General features: G+C 41.8%; 2 protein-coding genes and 1 long non-coding RNA gene across 5 annotated transcripts in view; 1 reads left to right on the forward strand and 2 right to left on the reverse strand.

Moving 5' to 3' along the window:
- Positions 1–1,165: 1,165 nt before the first annotated feature.
- mapkapk3 (MAPK activated protein kinase 3) lies at positions 1,166–15,853 on the reverse strand. The gene is made up of 10 exons (XM_051414028.1): positions 14,897–15,853; positions 9,379–9,518; positions 6,957–7,021; positions 6,681–6,760; positions 6,447–6,573; positions 6,183–6,258; positions 5,941–6,065; positions 4,574–4,659; positions 4,375–4,455; positions 1,166–2,349 (listed from the first exon to the last, which is right to left on the reverse strand). Exons 1-10 carry the CDS (start codon positions 15,206–15,208, stop codon positions 2,194–2,196), a joined length of 1,248 nt encoding a protein of 415 aa, XP_051269988.1. The 5' UTR covers positions 15,209–15,853; the 3' UTR covers positions 1,166–2,193.
- LOC127371303 (uncharacterized) lies at positions 2,918–7,081 on the forward strand. Its single transcript, XR_007886388.1, has 3 exons — positions 2,918–3,791; positions 5,039–5,176; positions 5,909–7,081. It is a non-coding gene; the product is annotated as an uncharacterized LOC127371303 (long non-coding RNA).
- Positions 15,854–15,960: 107 nt separating the features above from the next.
- dnah1 (dynein, axonemal, heavy chain 1) overlaps positions 15,961–17,684 on the reverse strand; it is a 32,154-nt gene continuing 30,430 nt past the window's right edge. For all 3 annotated transcript variants that reach the window (XM_051414024.1, XM_051414025.1, XM_051414023.1), the window contains one exon: positions 15,961–16,258. In XM_051414024.1, the coding sequence (XP_051269984.1) occupies positions 16,137–16,258 (122 nt within the window). In that variant the 3' untranslated portion in view covers positions 15,961–16,136. The remainder of the gene's footprint in view (positions 16,259–17,684) is intronic.

Here is a 17,684-nt window from a genome sequence, read left to right on the forward strand (position 1 = left end):
ATGATGACACTAATTATCAAGCACAAGGCCTGCAACCGCACATCTGTGGATTAATGAGACAAACACAGAGAAGATAAAGAAAGAAAAGAAAGACATCAGGGAACAGTTGAAGCCCACACACTCTACTCCACTCTATGTTAGAAAGGGACCCAGTGGGGATCCCAAAGGTTCAGACAACATAGACAGAGCATGACACAGAGAGGAGAAGAAAACAGTTGAAGGTCAGATGGCTTTTGACTGACCTCAAACACATTCCTCCCTATAGGGCAAAGTGATCTACCCCCCCACCCACCCATCCTACACTGCCCCCAGACACCTCACACCCAAGCCTCGGGCAGCACATACAGCACACTCACTGTGTGACATACTCGTCAGACCTGTCTTACTGAGCTTTATCCTCAAGCCTGGCAGGAGATAACACACTTCCAGGATGTAGCCACCTCTACCTAAATTATTTGGCTCCTTAATTTCATTACTTTGTCTGCCTTTATGGCAGACAAAGTAATGAACGGTCAGTTGTATTCAGATGTCTTCATGTCTGTGTTTTCATTGGTGCCTGAGGTTTACAAATCTCAGGAGGTGGAGGATCTGTGACTTTTGTGGAATAATACAAGTAGGAAGTGTACCAGACACTGTTATGTCAACATCATATTAGTGGTACAGATACATGCTGTAATCATGACAGTGCTCCTCTACAAAATGGTTGACTCAAAGGAAAAGTACGCACCGTTGCCAAATTATGAGGAAATATGTCATTGGGAACATACTAGAAGATTCCACCCACAAATACTCTCCGTCATTGTCTTACCCTAAAACTATTTTGCATTTTCTTTCTTCAAAGACGTGGAGCACCAAACAACAGCTGACAGGATATGCTCTCTATGACATCCCATATTTACGACAGGGAAGCCAAGTAGTGCTTATGATTAGCTTCTCAAAAAACTGCGGGGGGAACATGTGATCAAAGTGGGGCAAAGGTCCTTACCATATAATCTAAACATAATAATCTTGACCTTTTCTAGTCGAACACACTAAGTCAGATGGCTGTATCCCAAATAACGACTCCACTGCCGCTATTTATAGCAGCCTGGCAAAGCCTGAAAGGCACGATTATAAAAACAATAGTTGTGAGGTCCACAGAATAAAACATCCTGCACAGGAACTCTCCAGCTTTACTTTATAAAGTTTTATTTACAACCAAATGGACAAATGCAATCTCACACGGAGTCGATACAGATGAGGTTCACTTAAAGGCTTGCTCATGTTTTAATATGAAGTGAAACTGCAGACCCTATTTACTGGAAGCGTTTTACTCAATGCCTACACACACACACACACACACACACACACACACACACACACACGCACGCACACACATGCAGTTTTTTTCTCAAGAAAAGTGTCACAACTCATCCATGTAACACAACCAACCATTACCCCACGACTGCTTACATGAAGCTCTGTGGCCACACACTGACATTATGAGGTGACAATGTGGATCTGCAGCCATAACACTGAGTTAAATGTACTGCTCGGCCGAGTACGTGTGAGGCCGTTTTATTGTTGCTTCAATAAAAAAATACTCCCTTTGGTGGAACTGGAGGTTATTATGGAGGCTACATTTTATTGACAAGACAGTCAGTGTCAGGCTTTGCTTTAATTCCTGAAAGCAAAAGACAGACAATATTAAGACAATGCAGGTAGTGAGTGCTCTAGTTTCACAGTCTGTCCACGGTTCGTTTGTCTGTCTGTGTGTGTGATTTGCACACTAGTGCAAAGTTACAAAGGAGACCTCAAATAGGCAACCCAGCTTTCAAATACACAAAACTCTACAAATACTTCATGTGTACACACAGACACGCCTACAAACAGGCAAGATCTAAAAATTACATACATTCATTATATTCATTAAAAACAGATTAGGCCCACAGTGAACAGAGCTGTTGATTTCTACCACTGACAGGTGATATTACGACTTGATATGTCTTATGAATGTCCAGCTCGGACTTTGATGTTGTTCCTATGTTGTCCCTTTACTCCAGAGAACATTTCCTCAACATCCAGTCTCTTGAGTCCTGAGCAGATCTCTGAATGATCCTCTCCTGCACCAATCGATGTTTCTTCCCTCTTCTGAGCTGCTTTTCTTCATCACTGGCTGTTCTCCTCGGATTTCCACCAACAATCCTCCGTGTCTTACTGACTTTGGCAGACGGTGGACCCAGTCTTGGCCCCTGCTGCGGCCTTCTTACGTCTCTTGTTGAGTAGCGGGTTGCTGGAGGTGTCGAGATCTTTGATCTTCACCTGGTCGTAGTCCACACGCATGGTGGCTAAAGCGCTGGTCATCTCTTCCTGTGAGGGATAGGGTAGAGGATCAGCTGTAACAGTGTTAGTTCAGTGAAGACTACTCCAATTATACTACAAGGGGCAGAGACTATACTATAGAGGGCACATCTGCAATAAGTACACCTTTGTTGAGTCTTATTCTCAACCAATCTTTTTAAATGACGTGATGTTTTAATAATACACCTGCTGAGAGTTAGATGATAGGATTTATACCACTCTCATTGTAAATACGTAGCTGATGCCAGCGTTAGCTTAGCATAGCATAGAGACTGAAAGCAGGAGGAAACAGCTAGCCTGGCTCTGTCCAAAGGTAACTAAATCTGCCGATCAACACCTCTAAAGCTCACTAACTTACACGCTACATCTAATATGTTTAATCCATGCTAAAATCAAAGGTCAAAAAGGTCAAGTTGGTTGGTTTTACTGGGGGTTACTTGTCGGACTACCTTTCGGCAGTTGCTAGGCAACCAGTGTGGAGACTTGAGAAAGTTCCTGTTCCTGGCCGAGAAATAGTCCAACATTAAACACCCGCAGTAGAACCACAACTTGACCTTCTTTCACATCAGTTGTTTTTGTGTGGATTTAAATAATGAGATAACACATATATCTAATTAAGTAGCTAATCAGGTAGGATGATAGATGGATTTTATTAGTTTTGGACAGAGCAAGGCTAGCTGTTTCCAGTTTTTATGCTAAGCTAGCCAAGACAAGTGACTGGATGGCTTTGGTCTTATGTTTACTACTATTCCTTTAATTCATAAAACATTTGTAGTGCAGGGAAAATATTTTTATGAGCTGTGGAAAGGTCAAGTCATCAATGGCCGAGGCCAAGAGAAGCCTGAGCAAACACTGACTGTAAAATGTACTAAAAAAGACTGGAAATATAAACCGTGTAACTCTCCATCATGATTTGTGGCCACTTGTCAGTCGTGATCCAAACTACCTATGTGGAAAGAATGTAACATCTCACTTTTGTGCTTTTTGAGAAGTGGTGGTTCAGGAGTGCCATCTGTGAAATCTTTTCGCAACGCAGCGTTGGCCATTGCAGAACTGAACAGTGGTGTATTGTGTGCATATCATTTTGGAGAAATGTCTCTTTTCATACCTTATCGCTTCCAACATGCTCAATCAGCTGCTGTGAAGAAATGTGCTTTTCTACTCAGGATTCCAGCTCAAATTTACAGCCACTGAACTATACAATAGCTCAACTGAGACATTTTGTACAGTGCTGGGGGAATTCACCCCACAGTGACTCGATGAGAGCAAACAGCGCTCTTGTTCTTTAAACACATTTCTTTGAGGACAACAGAAGAAGAGCTGGGGAGAATGGCACAGGGCTTTGTGTTTAAGTGTGCGTGTTAAATTTTACACAGTCAACTAACTCACAGCCCAAAATTGACTGTAACCAACTGCTTCCCCCTGGTGGCCATCAGAGGACCGTCAAGATGGTGAGACAGTTTTATTTAATGGTGTAAAATTTTAATTTCGAACGGACAATTTTCCTTTGTTGGCTGGTTATCATTATTCATTATCATTTATCATTACAGAGTTTACACATTAAAATCAGCTTACTGGACATTATTAACTGATGATGTCATAGTAATGTCATCAAGGGTTTCTCAGCCTGGGCAGAAAGCATTACAAACTTTAGTTATCCAACTTGAGTTATAGCCATAGGAAGCTGTGGGTATTTCCCCAATTTCCCTTCGGAGATTAATAAAGTCTATCTATCTATCTATCTATCTATCTATCTATCTATCTATCTATCTATCTATCTATCTATTTACCAGGTATGCAGCATCTAATGAAAGATTCTCTTGAGTTGCATTATGGGAAACAGCAGTTCTGGACCTTTCCCCCTGTACCATTTTGACCATTATGTTTTAAATTTGTCCCTAGATTTCATGGCTGTTTAATACTTAAACACTGGAGTGCCTCTGTAGCACTGGGGTCAACCTAAAGCAGCCCGGCAGCAACAGGTTGTAATGTAAACAAGTGACCAGAGGGGGGCAGTGTTGTTGTGCTTCTGACCTTCACATCCTCCCACATCTCTCTGTCTTCAGTCAGAACTCGGGTGGTGTGGAGTGGAGTGGAAGGAACCATCATGGACTGCTGCAGAATACAAACACACACACACAGATTAAGATATGAGCAAACAGATGCACAGACAAACAGGAAGCAGTATAGGAAGTATACAATGTCTATCTGTACTCCACACACAGATACTTACATTAATCCACGGGTGGTTCATAAACTGAGTGATGGTCATTCTCTCGTTGGGGTCCGTCTTCAGTAGCTGATGGATCAAATCTTTCACTTGAAGACAAAAAGCGACGCAAAAATAATTATCACAGCAACACACACGCATGCAAATCTTATGAAGCCTCTCCTAGTCTCAGGGACAGACTGGCCTACTTACACAGCAAATAGGATTACTTGAGAGAGAAGAGCGGGATTGAGTGAAAAAATAGAAAATGTCAGAGTGTGTACAGAGACATGCGTCGTCACCAGCTGGCTGTTGTCTCTGAGTTTTCTGTAAGATGACTCATAAAAGAGTTTGTGCATGATCATTTGTTGTAAGTCTTTAGCAGCCAGTCAGTGAGTGTGGGAGATGAAGTACAGTGACCTCTGGGGCAGCACTGTGCTTTCAGCAAAGGCACACAGACCTAAACCATAATATGTTGTCTGTTTGCAGAGACTGCACTTTCAGGTGACAGCACATGGAGCTTAAAGAGGTGATACAGCACAATGATGTCTGGAAAAAAGTGCAGCGCGCCCCCCAGTGCTGCCGCTGATCACGTACTGAGGTTTCTACATGAGAGTCTTTGACTAGGTCAGTAAAGGTGTGTAGGCAGAATCAGCTGTTTTATGGTTTCCTGTTTGTCACTGTGGTGCTGCAAGCCTTAGAATGAGACCATGTCCTCATCGATGCAGATAAATATGACAGTGCTCTTCACATGTCAGACAGGGTGCTTTGACTCATATAGTTTGCAGAATGTTATCATTTTGTCATCTATCTCTTTTAGCTGGAACACAACCAAACTGTCCCACCTGCTGACAGAAAGCTCGCTCTGAGAAAGCAAAGTTTAGTTCTTTAACCTCTGACTTGAACACGGCCGAACATGAAATGCATGTGTTGTCACTGATATATCTTTCTGGTTGCTGCATAGTATAAAAATAGTCGGATAGCAGGATGTGTTTTTCACACTCCAGCAGAGCACTTGCTCACAAACAGTCATATCATATGCCTACTATTGTTGCATTTAATTCCAGCTTTATTATTTATTATCCCTCCTTGTTTAATGCTGCAGGGTTCATGATGAAGTGTCTCAGGTTCATTGAAGCTGTTCTGTCCTTGTTTGCATTTGAGGTTATGTTTTCTGCTGTTCCCACTGCTTTTAGTGTTGTCTATGTCTGTGTTCTGCTTATATCCGTCTGTCTCTCTTTGAATGTAATCTGTAATCTTTTACTGGTCCGCTACAGTTTTCACAGTTTTCAACTGTAACATTAATTTGTCAGCCCATAATAACAGTTCATATCAAGAATACTTTGTTTTATTTTCCAGAAAAATACCACAACCACAAATGTAATTCTCACCTTCCTGTGACACCTCCGACCACTCTGGGTTGGGGAATTCGTACTGGCCCATCCTGATCCTCCTCTTCATCCCCGGAGAAATGGCCTGGCCTGTGTTGGAGTAAAATGGAGGGAAGCCACACAGCCTACAGAGACAAATGTGGTGGGACAGAGACAGCAACTTTAAAAACCTTAAAAAGATTGACCTACGCTTTGTTTGAAGGATCCATTTACAAAACGCATCATATAAAAGCAGTACTCACAGGATGTACATGATGACGCCCAGAGACCACATGTCACATGACTTGTCATACTTCTCCGGACCCAAAACCTCAGGAGCTTATCATTGGCAAAACACAAACACACAGAAATAGATAAAAAATTATAAATGGAGATCAGTGGCAAAAAAATGGCTTCAGGCACTATGTTGTTTTTCCTATTTAAAAATCTGTCAAATGCCTGTAAGCGGTTCATCTGTCAGGAAAATAAGAGCATTTTACAAAACAACTTACAAAATAACAACTTACCCACGTAGTACGGTGTATAACAGGGGGTCTGTAGAGGGTTGTGTAGCGTTGTCTCCTTAGCAAAGCCAAAGTCTGTTAATTTGAGGACCCCGTTTCTTTCTTTAGTGGTATACAGCAGGTTCTCTGGCTGGTTAGGAGGCAGAAGAAGAAAAAAAATAAGACAGAATGTCCTTCAGTGTCTCAGTACTAATCACATTCTTCATGATCTGGGTGGTGATCTTCATCTTTCTGCACCTTGATGTCTCTGTGCGCGATGTTGATGTTGTGGAGGAACTCAATGGCCGTGCCGATGTCCCTCATAATCTCAGAAGCCTCTGGGAGGAAAATAGGAAAACACACTCTCTCAAACCAGACACAAGAGATACAAATGAAACAGAGGAACAATCAAACAGGTTATTTTCTGTTGTGTACTGTCTGCCTTATATTGCTCTTTCCTGGGAATAATGGTTCAGTCTTTCTCTCACACATTCTGTGATGTGTTTATCAGTCCTTCCCTCCATCAGTCCTCACCTTTCTCAGTGAAGGCCTGGTCACCTCGGGCCTGGATTCGGCTGAACAGCTCTCCTCCCTCCATACTGGAGACACACAAACACACACACACACACACACACACACACACACACACACACACACAATTTACAAACTGCACAAATTACACTGAATATCACACATCAACAAATGTTTATAAAATGTTCTGAGGATTTCTAAAATCAATGAGAGGCTCAGTATTTCACACTTTAACATCTGCCTTCTGTAGAAACAATGTTTTGCCAAAATAAATGTTAAATGTTTTCCACATTTGAATTTAAAGATCCCCTCCAGACCATCTCATTAAAAATACCAGAATCTATAAATATTCAGATTTTGTTCATTTCTGAAGTTTTCCTGCTGGACACAGGATGTCTCCTCCTTCACTGAAAAGTCCATTCTCAGTGTGTGTGCACTGGTGGCTTCAAGTTTCTACATCACACTGTACAAGTTGCATACTGGACCAGGATGGACTTGCAGACTATTTATGATGTCACAAATCATGCTGGTAGGCCCCATATTTTTGTGTGGAGGGGGACTTTAAGTAATTACTACTTGTGTTGAAGGCACTGGGAAACAGTAATGGAATTAGTAATGAATCAAGCTGGAACTAATAAATAAATGTGTACAAAGCATCACAATTACAGTGTAACTGTTAAAGAGACTCCACACAGACTCCAGACTTAGCAAAACAATGTAAACTACTATCTGATATAACCATAGAAATGACCTGATATTGTGCAACTAACAACAATAAATCATTACCCGGCTAAGTTTGACAAACCGATATATTTACTGAAGCTTTCCGTCTCTTGAAAAGAGAAATGATAAGTGAAAATGAAATTCTAAAAATACTGAGTAAAAGTCTTCTTCAGAAAAGAAGAAAGAAAGAACCAACAGAGTTTATGTGAAAACATATTTTGCACACACAAACTAACAACACACTAACTTAACACAGACTTTCCTATCGAAGACCTTTGACCCACTTCTTTCAAAGTTCAGACACTCTCTGCCACCAAAGACGTTTCAGAATTAGGTCTTTGAGCTTCCCACTCATCACTTTCACACCCACTCACCAACAACCCACTGCCACTCATGTCTGAAAGTCTCCCTTCTGGAAAAATGTGTTTGTGCAAACTGTGACATGGATTTGCATCGAGTGCTTTAGGTAAGAGTCAACCTGTTGTGGTTCATGAGCACACAGATGAACAGATAATGGAGAGAGAAATGTGTGCTACAGTAAACTGACTGCAGTGGGCTGTACTGCTGTCCTCCTCTGACCCGCACTCACACAGGAAGAGATTACTGACACACTCACAAGGTCACAACATACAGTACCACACACATAGTTGCTGTGTCAATAAATGTGATGATGAGAACCAGTCTGTCACTGTTTAAAATCCCCATAACAGAGGTTCTCTTTTCCTCTGGATTGTTGTGTTGTGTTTTCTCCACCTACAAGTGAAAGAGTAAGTACAAAGCTCAACTGCAGCGCGCGCGCGCACACACACACACACACACACACACACACACACACACACACACACACACACACACAATAATGTTGTATCACTTTCACAGTCACTCTGGGTATTGTTATGGACAGTTTGTCATGACATGTGCAGCCCAGATGGGATCGGTCCCTCTATCTCACCATCAGTGTCGACGTTTTCACTTTGCAGTGCGTCAGGTCTTATGACTGACCTTTAGCATGTGTTAATGCTCTGCCCTCGGTGGCACAAAGCTCATGCTTCGACACTGCAGACACACACGCACAAACACTCATTGGGTTCTGTTGTGCGTGAAAATATATGAGCATATTAGATATATTGGAAAAATTAATATCCTAAAGCTTTTTCAGGAGAATGGCTTTATGCGAGATTTGTTTTGTTGGGAGACAGATGACCTTCAGCCTTCTCAACATGGTGGAAAAAACATTGTGAAAAGCAACAATTAAATCCATAGGTGTCGTCACCAGATTCTTCTTCCATATTTATACAGAAAATAACATATGTGGGTCACATAAAACCTTCTGTAAAACACGTTCATACTGAAGCTCTATCTCACTGTATTTATTCCTCTCTAGAGCGTGTCGTCTTTATTTATCACAAACCACATGCATAAATTCCAGTGGAAACCTGTTGAAACTGAGCAGAGCGACTGTAACTTCCCAGTTTCTGTTGCCATTAGTTCAAAAGAGGCAAGTTAGTGCAGAGCTGTGACTTCTGGGAATTTGTAGTCACTGTAAGTGTGATGTCAGTTTCAAATCTGATAATAAACAAGTTTTTAAGTGAAATATCCGTTCATCTGATAACTCACACTAAACATCACCAGATATGGAGACATAATAAGGAAACTGGTGGTTGTCAGGGTGTGTAAACTGGTGATGAAATGTGAATCCTACCACTCCATGATGATGAGCAGGCACTTCTTCCCATGATGCATGTTCTCGTACAGGCTAAGGATTGGAACGATATACGGTCCTCCTGATACTCGCCAGTGGAGCTCCACCTCTCGTCTCGCTTTGGGGCTGTCGTAGAGAATCTGGGAGACACACAGAGAAAGATGAATCCAAAATGAATTGATGATGAATAGATAATAAGGTTTTCAGTGTAAGACGGTACTAATGAACTCAATAAATCTATTTACATTGCTTCGCTCATACAATACTGTTGTTAATCAAGTTTCAGTGGAATCACATTGCCTTTAAAATGTCAGTAAATGTTCAGGACATGCAGCGATTAACAACTAACTAAATTAGTTATTTAAGTCTATTTGAGTTTCTCTGGTTGCAGCTTCTCAGTTTGCTGTTTTTCTCTTTTTCATATCATTGTACATTCAATATATTTGGGTTTTCCACTGTTAGTTAGACCGAATGAGCAATCTGAAGCTGTTACTTTGGGAAACTGTGATGGATATTCTTAATTATTTATGGTATAAAGTTGATTAATTGAAAAATGAATAATTTAAATTAATCAGTAACAAAATGGATTGTTAGTTGCAGCACTAAAGTTGATGTCATTATCGTATTAACACTGTAATGATAATGTCAACCATATCACATGGACCTATTATAACCTCTATCCCTCAAATCTTGGCACCACGTCAGATATTAAACTCATTTAGTTAATAACAAAACATTGTTGTTACCTAAATCATCCTTTACAGGGTTAAATAATTATAAATTTTTTTGTTTTAGTTGGTGAAAAGTGACCCTTCAATAAGTGTAGAAAATAAATCAAATAAAAGTTTATAGTAATAAAAACAATGACGCAATTATTGACTGTCTTCACTGATCCACACTGACTGTGTGTGTGTTTGACATAAGCAGATGCACACACACACACGTACACACAGCAAGTGACGGACCTTGACATAGCACACATCTTCAGTCAGAGTGTATTTTTGGATATGACAGTGATGGAGCGATCTGCTGTTCACAAGGCCGGCTTGGTCACAGACCGAGTCTGGAGTACATAACAGACAGCGAGGCTGACTCATTGACCTACGACACACACACAAACACACACACACACACACACACACACACTAAACCTGTGTTCTCTAACGGGTGAACTTAAAATGTGGAAAGAATATATATTGTATATTTATAAAATGTCAGATTCAAATCTATGGGTGGAAATTAAATAATGTCACATTTCTTGGAAACTCCAAATGTTAAAACTGATCGCGATGTTGTGTGTCAGCTCGCCAATGTCAAAGAGGAAGTGAGGGCCAAGAGTTTCAGAGCAGCAGGGTGTTGAAAGTAGAAGTTGAGGGTTTCCGGTGACTTATTTGTCTGATCTACTACTACATGGGGCCTATTTTGTGAAGCAAAGCAGTGGGAAGGTTACTTTCTGCTCTGTCATTTATAGCTTTATGACTTTAATCAGAGCAGACAGCATGACAGCAGGTTTCCTTAATTTCCTGCAATGAACCAGAATTAGCTACAATAAAAAAGGACTGTGTGGATTAAATACACATATAAAACACAAACGGGACTCTAGTTAATGTTCCCATGGACTCTTTTCTTATGTGAGGCGACCCCTGTCCCTGATCCTGCTTTAAGCCAATCAACCACAACCTCACGCTCCTCTGAACCAATCAAATCTCTGTCCATAGAGACTGTAACACACACTGACACACACACACACACACACACACACACACACACACACACCTCTACCTGATAATGCCCCCACACAAACTCTATTACCCCAGGATGTTTACACTCTATCAAATATTAGTGGTTGTCAGAGCGCTGGATTGTATATCTTCATAAAAAGGTTTATCTTTATAACTTCTGCCAATAAAGCGTCTACATCAAAGTGGTCTAGAAAGCAGTAAACAGTTAATCAATAATTGCTTTGTTTACTTGCAATGCTGCACTGCTTCATTAAATCTATGACTAAAATTATGACAGTTTCATAATAACACTAATATATCATCATCATCGAGGCTGTACTTGAGCTGAATACTAACACACCTGCAGGGCAACATGCTGATGTTCAGCAGGTATAACATACTTTTTTTTCACGACATGAAATAGTAGGGTAAACACAGGCGTTACTAATTAGACGAATTAAAGATTCACTTCTATTTAATGTAGTAGAAGCTTTCCACTGTACAATAGCAGCACCCTGTTTGACCTGAATTGAACACAGCCTTAATTAGTATCATTGGCAATGCCTGTGTTTACCCAACTATTTCAAAATGGCCGCTGTGAAAAAGGTCTATGTTTACCATGTTCAGCAGCTTAGTTAAAGGTCCAGTGTGTAACGTTTAGGAGAATCTGCTGGTGGATATGGAATAAAATATTCGTAAGTGTGTTTTTATTAGTGTATAATCACCTGAACAACAACCATCCCTGGAGTTTCACTGCTAGCATGGCTAAAAATGACAGGACACAAGGATAAAGTGCTATGTAGTTTGTTTGTAGTATTATAATACAATTTAAAACAACTTTCAGAAACTCACCCAACATACTCATTACACTACAAACCTTCAACTCAAGTAAGAAAAACACCTATTGGATATTTTTGTATGTTTTTTCTTGACATCAGAGAGAACCGGAGCTAAAAATCCCCAGTGAATGTCCCCACTAGGCAGTAAAATCAAAGTTCCTCTTCTATAACTGAGAAGACAGCAGGAGTGATCAACACCAACACCACTTCTCTCTTCTGAATACTACAAAGATCCTCCACCACACAGCTGCTGCATTCATTCAAGACAACATGTTAGACTGCAGCATGTTTCCTCCACACTACACTCGAAGCAGATAATGAGCTTGGATTGCACAACAAGCAGGTGAAGCTTGAGAATAAATGGATACTTATAAGCCAAACCTCTGAGACTGATTAACTGGTTTAACAGCACCGGCTGCCTGGAGCGAGCCTGCAGAAGATCTGAGTGCAGCTTTCAGCAGCGTCTGACCAAAACATTAGAATTTCTGTCAGTTTGGTTTCTGTAAGTCCCAGAGGAAATCCAGATGTGCCACCAGCATGCCAAACAGCTGACCACAGAGGCTGAAGGGACGACTATGAATGGAAGCCTGTACACAGACCTGTAGCTTGTACAGTTTTCCGTGCGCTAAGCTGGAAGGTACTTCAGATGCTAAAATGGAAAAATCACTGGCCAAAAACCGTGCTTCCAGTGGTATTAACAGTTAATGGCGGTGCTAAAGAGGACTGCTATGCAGCACAAGGATCTCCCAGGTCCGTCTCCTCCCAGGAGTCAGACAAATCCAAGTTAAAAGAATGATGATGACTAACTGAATTACATTAAGAGGATGGCTCCCCTCCAGCTCCAAAGTGGATTAAACTTGTACCCATCCATTACGTTTAGCGCTCAGAGCAACACTTAATTAAAAAGCCAGTGAGCTGGTAAACTCTCCACTATCCCCCCCACACATCCAACACTCTCCATTATTTCCTTTCGCCTTCTATTTGCTTTGAGATTAAAACAATACTGGGTAGGTCGTAAATTAGCTTAAATGGCAATAAAGTAGAATAAAAGTACACTCAGAAAACTGTCCAATCCAATGCACAAGCACACTAACACAGACATCAGCAAGAGCTAAATGAGTGGTTCCTTTGTCATCTCTCAAAGCTTTCAACAGGGGCTTCAGGAAGCTAAGAGGGTTCCAGAGAGTGTTGGGTCTGTGGGGCATCCTCTTAGCCGAGGGGTCACTCTGACCTGCTGGAAGCTGGAGTCTGTCAAGCAACAGGCTGTTATGGATGCTGTCACTCCTGAGGTTGTGGACCAACTGTGTTTTCTTACAGATTTCCTCTCTGACATGAGTTGAGTTCAGCAAGCAAGATTTTTTGGCAAAATACTTTTTTTTATTTTTATCATTCTCTCTGCTTTCTTTCTGTTATTCATAAGTAATTGTGTTCTTGCCCCTCCCAGGCTGGCGTGATGCTATCAAGCACTGAATCCCTCTTGGCCTTTCGTCTTTTGTTTGTGACTTCCTATTTTCTGCTGTTTATCTCTCTTTCTCATCCTTTGCCTCCCTTTCCCTCCCAGAGCCCGGGTCCACAGCTCAGCCTGTGACACTGCTGCTGCCTGGTTTGTCAGCTCAGATCCAGATGGATTACTGTAAGCCAGTAAATCTCTCTGAGTCTGTGGCCCTGGTGGTGACAGGGGACAGTCTAACGACCCATGCTTGTGTGCGTCTACAAGTGTATGAAGGCCCAAGTTTCCACTGCTGCCCAGAATATGGTGTTACTGTCAAAATCCATGTGGCTGTATGAGGCGAGTGTAACATGGCACAGCATATGGCCGGGTGGGTGACCGTGCGCCCCTGAACTTGCATTTGATCCAGAGATAGGACGAGATTCCAGGAAAACACTGCGCCATGATCACATTCAGCCTGTCCACATGTAGAGCATGTGAGCCCAGTGGGCAACATGTACAGTGCATGTAAAGCCCAATGTGGGCAGCTGGTACACATCAATGCAGGAGCATAGTTCAGACATGCATGTAAGCTAATCATAGTCTCTCTATGTCAAGCTTCGGTGTTAGTCCAGTAAGTCTGTGACAGAAATCTGAACGCCATACAGGTCAAAGCTTTTGAATCTTGGCAAAAGACTTACAAGTTTACAACTCTTAAACACACAACTAAACCCTGTTTAAATATCAAGATAAATGTATACAAATATATTTTCAGGCAGTTATTAACATTTAATCCTCTATATAACATACAATTGTTAACAAAATGGTCGCCCTGCCACCAAAATAAGCAGGTTTGAAACCTGCTAGTGATCTGAAATTGATCAAATGGCCGTTTTGTGATGTTATGAAGGTTTGGTTCAAAGATATATCTGTAATGTTTGCAGACAGAAATAAAACGGGCCTCGATTCTCAGCTGTCATCTGCTGAAACAACTACTCAAACCTACATGACATACAGCACGCTGAGTATGTGTATGACATGGTCAGAAAGATGAATGCTCTGTCATTTAAGTCATAAAGAAAACTATAAATATGAGTTGCAAACTTGGATGAAAATCCTAAATCTAATCCTTCACACCACAATGCAGCCATATTTTCTAGAGTTGCTGCAGTGGATGTAGGACAAAACATACATTTAAAGGATCAATTCAGGATCCAAATCTAAACAGATGTGTAGATGAACCACCAAAGAGATGAGCTGTTGGACACTAAGACAACTATAAACTATTGCCAGACACTGTCAGAAATATCATAGTGTGTCCAGGTCTACTTTTCAATGATGATCATTTGGGAAACACTCAAAATGCTTCTAATTCTTTAATTATGCTGTAAGTGAATATATATTTCACTCTCACGGTTAAAAACACTGCCTGGCTAATTGAGGCGTACTTATGAGCTTTGTAAACTGAGCTGAGGGTGTCTATCCACTACTACCCAGTTTATTACACAAGTGTCAGGTGTCTTCAGTACCTTCAATGCGCACTTCTCTCCAGTCTTCTTGTTGAAGCACTGGAGCACTTTGCCATTGATCCCTAAGCCCAGAACCTGAGTGGAGATCTTATAATCGTCCGTCACCGCGTTGCGCTTTATCTCCAGTTTGGGATACACGGGCAGGGGGAAGTGTGTGGACTCCCCGTCGGCAGCGGGAGGAGCGAGGGGAGCGAGGGGAGGGGGCGGCTCCTGCGGCTGCTGCTGTTTCGGGTCTCCACTCGGGGAGTCCGGTTCTGCTTCAGCCTTCGGCGCTTGCGGCGGTTTCTCCTTTTCGTTTCCATTTTGTAGCATGTTCACACCGGCTCGTTGTCACCAGCGGGGGAAGAAAGACACCGTGAGTAATTCACCTAAGTAGTGCGCTGACTCCCGCTGCTCTCCGGTAACTGCTGAGGACTCCTCCAGCAGCGGTGGCGCGTCTGGTTGTCCTCTGCACCGCAGCCCCTGAGGACTCCGCACGGTAATCCCACTGTACGGTTCGCCTGTAGTTTATACAACTAATCACATTTGTTTAAACTACACAATAACTACTCTTCTCTCACCGAACTTAAATGCCCGCCTTTTTCCTCGTTTTTTTTTTTACTTGCCAACCGGTCTCTTCAGAGAAATCCAGATATATTTAGTAGATCTGAAAGTCAGAGAAAGAATAAATTCCAGTGAGGTCTCTATCAGACAGCAGGGGTGAGGGTACTCTGCTGATCCTGGTGATCTCAGTTTCCCGTTCAATCTGGACTCCTTTAGTTGTGCTCACATCACGGCCAGTCACTGTCACTGTTTGTTTAAGCACCACCCAGCAGTCATATTTCTCAACTGGCCCTATGTGGCCGCCTTAAAGGAGCAGCACGTATATTCACATCAGTGTTCAGTGCACACTGTGGACAACAAGAGGTTGTGGGTTTCTGAGAGTAAAGGAGGAGAGTAGATTTAGAGCTAAACTTACATATGGACGCCTGGTCCTGAAAAGTTACAGTATAGTAAGTTGTTCCTTAAACCAAATGATTTCATCACAGTGAATAATCGTACATAACAGTATTATTACACTAATATTGCATTGTGAAAAACTGTTTATTACACAGACTAAAGGAGAGTTTCAATGAACTCATTTTTAGTGACATGAAGTGCATAGAGAAAGCGTCATCATTGTTGTGGGCTTTAAACAAACATACAGTATAAAGACAGGTGTTTCATATATAAAAAAAATGTGTCTATCTATAATCTATATTTAGTAGTCCAGTGCACAGACGAGGGCGACTCCCCGTTTGATCCAGTGTCTCTGACTGCGGTGTGTAGGCAGCTCCACCGCGATCACATAGTTGGTGGAATGGCCGGTTGTAGACAGAGTCCCTACAAAAGCACACAAAGTAGTTCAGTGACATTAATACATTTGTTTGTATTTTTCCATCCCCGCACTGTGTTTCTGAGCAGCACGAGGCTTCGTGCTGTGGGTGGAAAATACAGAGCTGCACTTTCAGGCGCTTCGTGAAACAGGACACTAACTGGAGTCTATTTTGGGTGAGTAATAAAACCACCAAAAGGTGATGCACACAAACACTAGAGCGAGCAGACCAACATCAAGTCACACTAACAAATAGCGTTAATACACTTGTTACCGTATTTTCCGGACTATTAGTCGCACTTTTTTTCATAGTTTGGCTGGTCCTGCGACTTATAGTCAGGTGCGCTTTATATATGAAATGTAACATGTTTTTGAATAATAATTCCGAAATGAAACGAGTAGCAGCCCAAACATTACCGTCCACAGCCGCGAGAAGGCGCTCTAGGCTTGTGACAACCAGAGCCGCTGTTATATATACAACTATGTTCAGATGGATGGTGAACTTGCTACCGGTAACTTGCCTGTTGGACTCGGTGGGGTGTTATGTTAATTTCTGTGTGCTGTTGTGTTTAACTTGCATTTCCTGATTGAATGTCTGTTCTCGGTCTTGGATGCTGTAAAATAAATTTCTAAATAAGGTAGCCTCCCGAGTGTTTGCTGTGCTGCCGGCGTTTGCCTTTTGTTCAGTGAATGTTTTGTAAATTGGTCGCCCAGCTCACCTCATTTCACTCCTTCGTCCTCACTAATATTCCCGGTAGAACCTCACCTACAATTTTGGTTCGGACCAAACTGAGAAGTCCGAAGGTGTGGACCAAATGAGGTATGTGTGAAAACGCCCAAAGACACATCAGTCAAAAAATGGCTCATGAAGAGGAAAAAACCACATATAAGGGCGTTTTCACACATACCTCATTTGGTCCACACCTTCGGACTTCTCAGTTTGGTCCGAACCAAAATTGTAGGTGAGAAAGGTGCCACGGACCACGGTCCGAACTAAAGAGGTGGTCTCGGTCCGGATCAAACTTGAACCATGGTTCGGTTCGTTTACACTAGTATGAAAACACTTTTTGGATGGTTCGGACTTCGGACCAATTACAGGAACGTACCATAGAAGAAGTAGAAAAAAACCGGAAGAAAACCCCGCCAGAACAAGCAAAAATGAGTCGTGGAAGTAACTTACGTGAGGAGAGGAGGAGATTATATGTTTCATTTGGTCAGACGGAAACATTAAAAGTCAGTTTCAAAACACTCACAAAAATGCCGACATTTACAAAACATTTCCTGACGGATGAAAGAGAGAGGGTACATAATGTTGCACTACGAGAACATACATTTCTCGTAGTTGGTGCTGACGTTGTTGCTGCTGGTAGTAATACCATAATAACGCAATCGGGATTTGCTCATTCATTTATTCATTCATTTGTTCATTCATTT

The sequence above is a fragment of the Dicentrarchus labrax genome, unplaced genomic scaffold (assembly GCF_905237075.1).
Source record: "Dicentrarchus labrax unplaced genomic scaffold, dlabrax2021, whole genome shotgun sequence".
Taxonomy (NCBI): Eukaryota; Metazoa; Chordata; class Actinopteri; family Moronidae; genus Dicentrarchus; species Dicentrarchus labrax.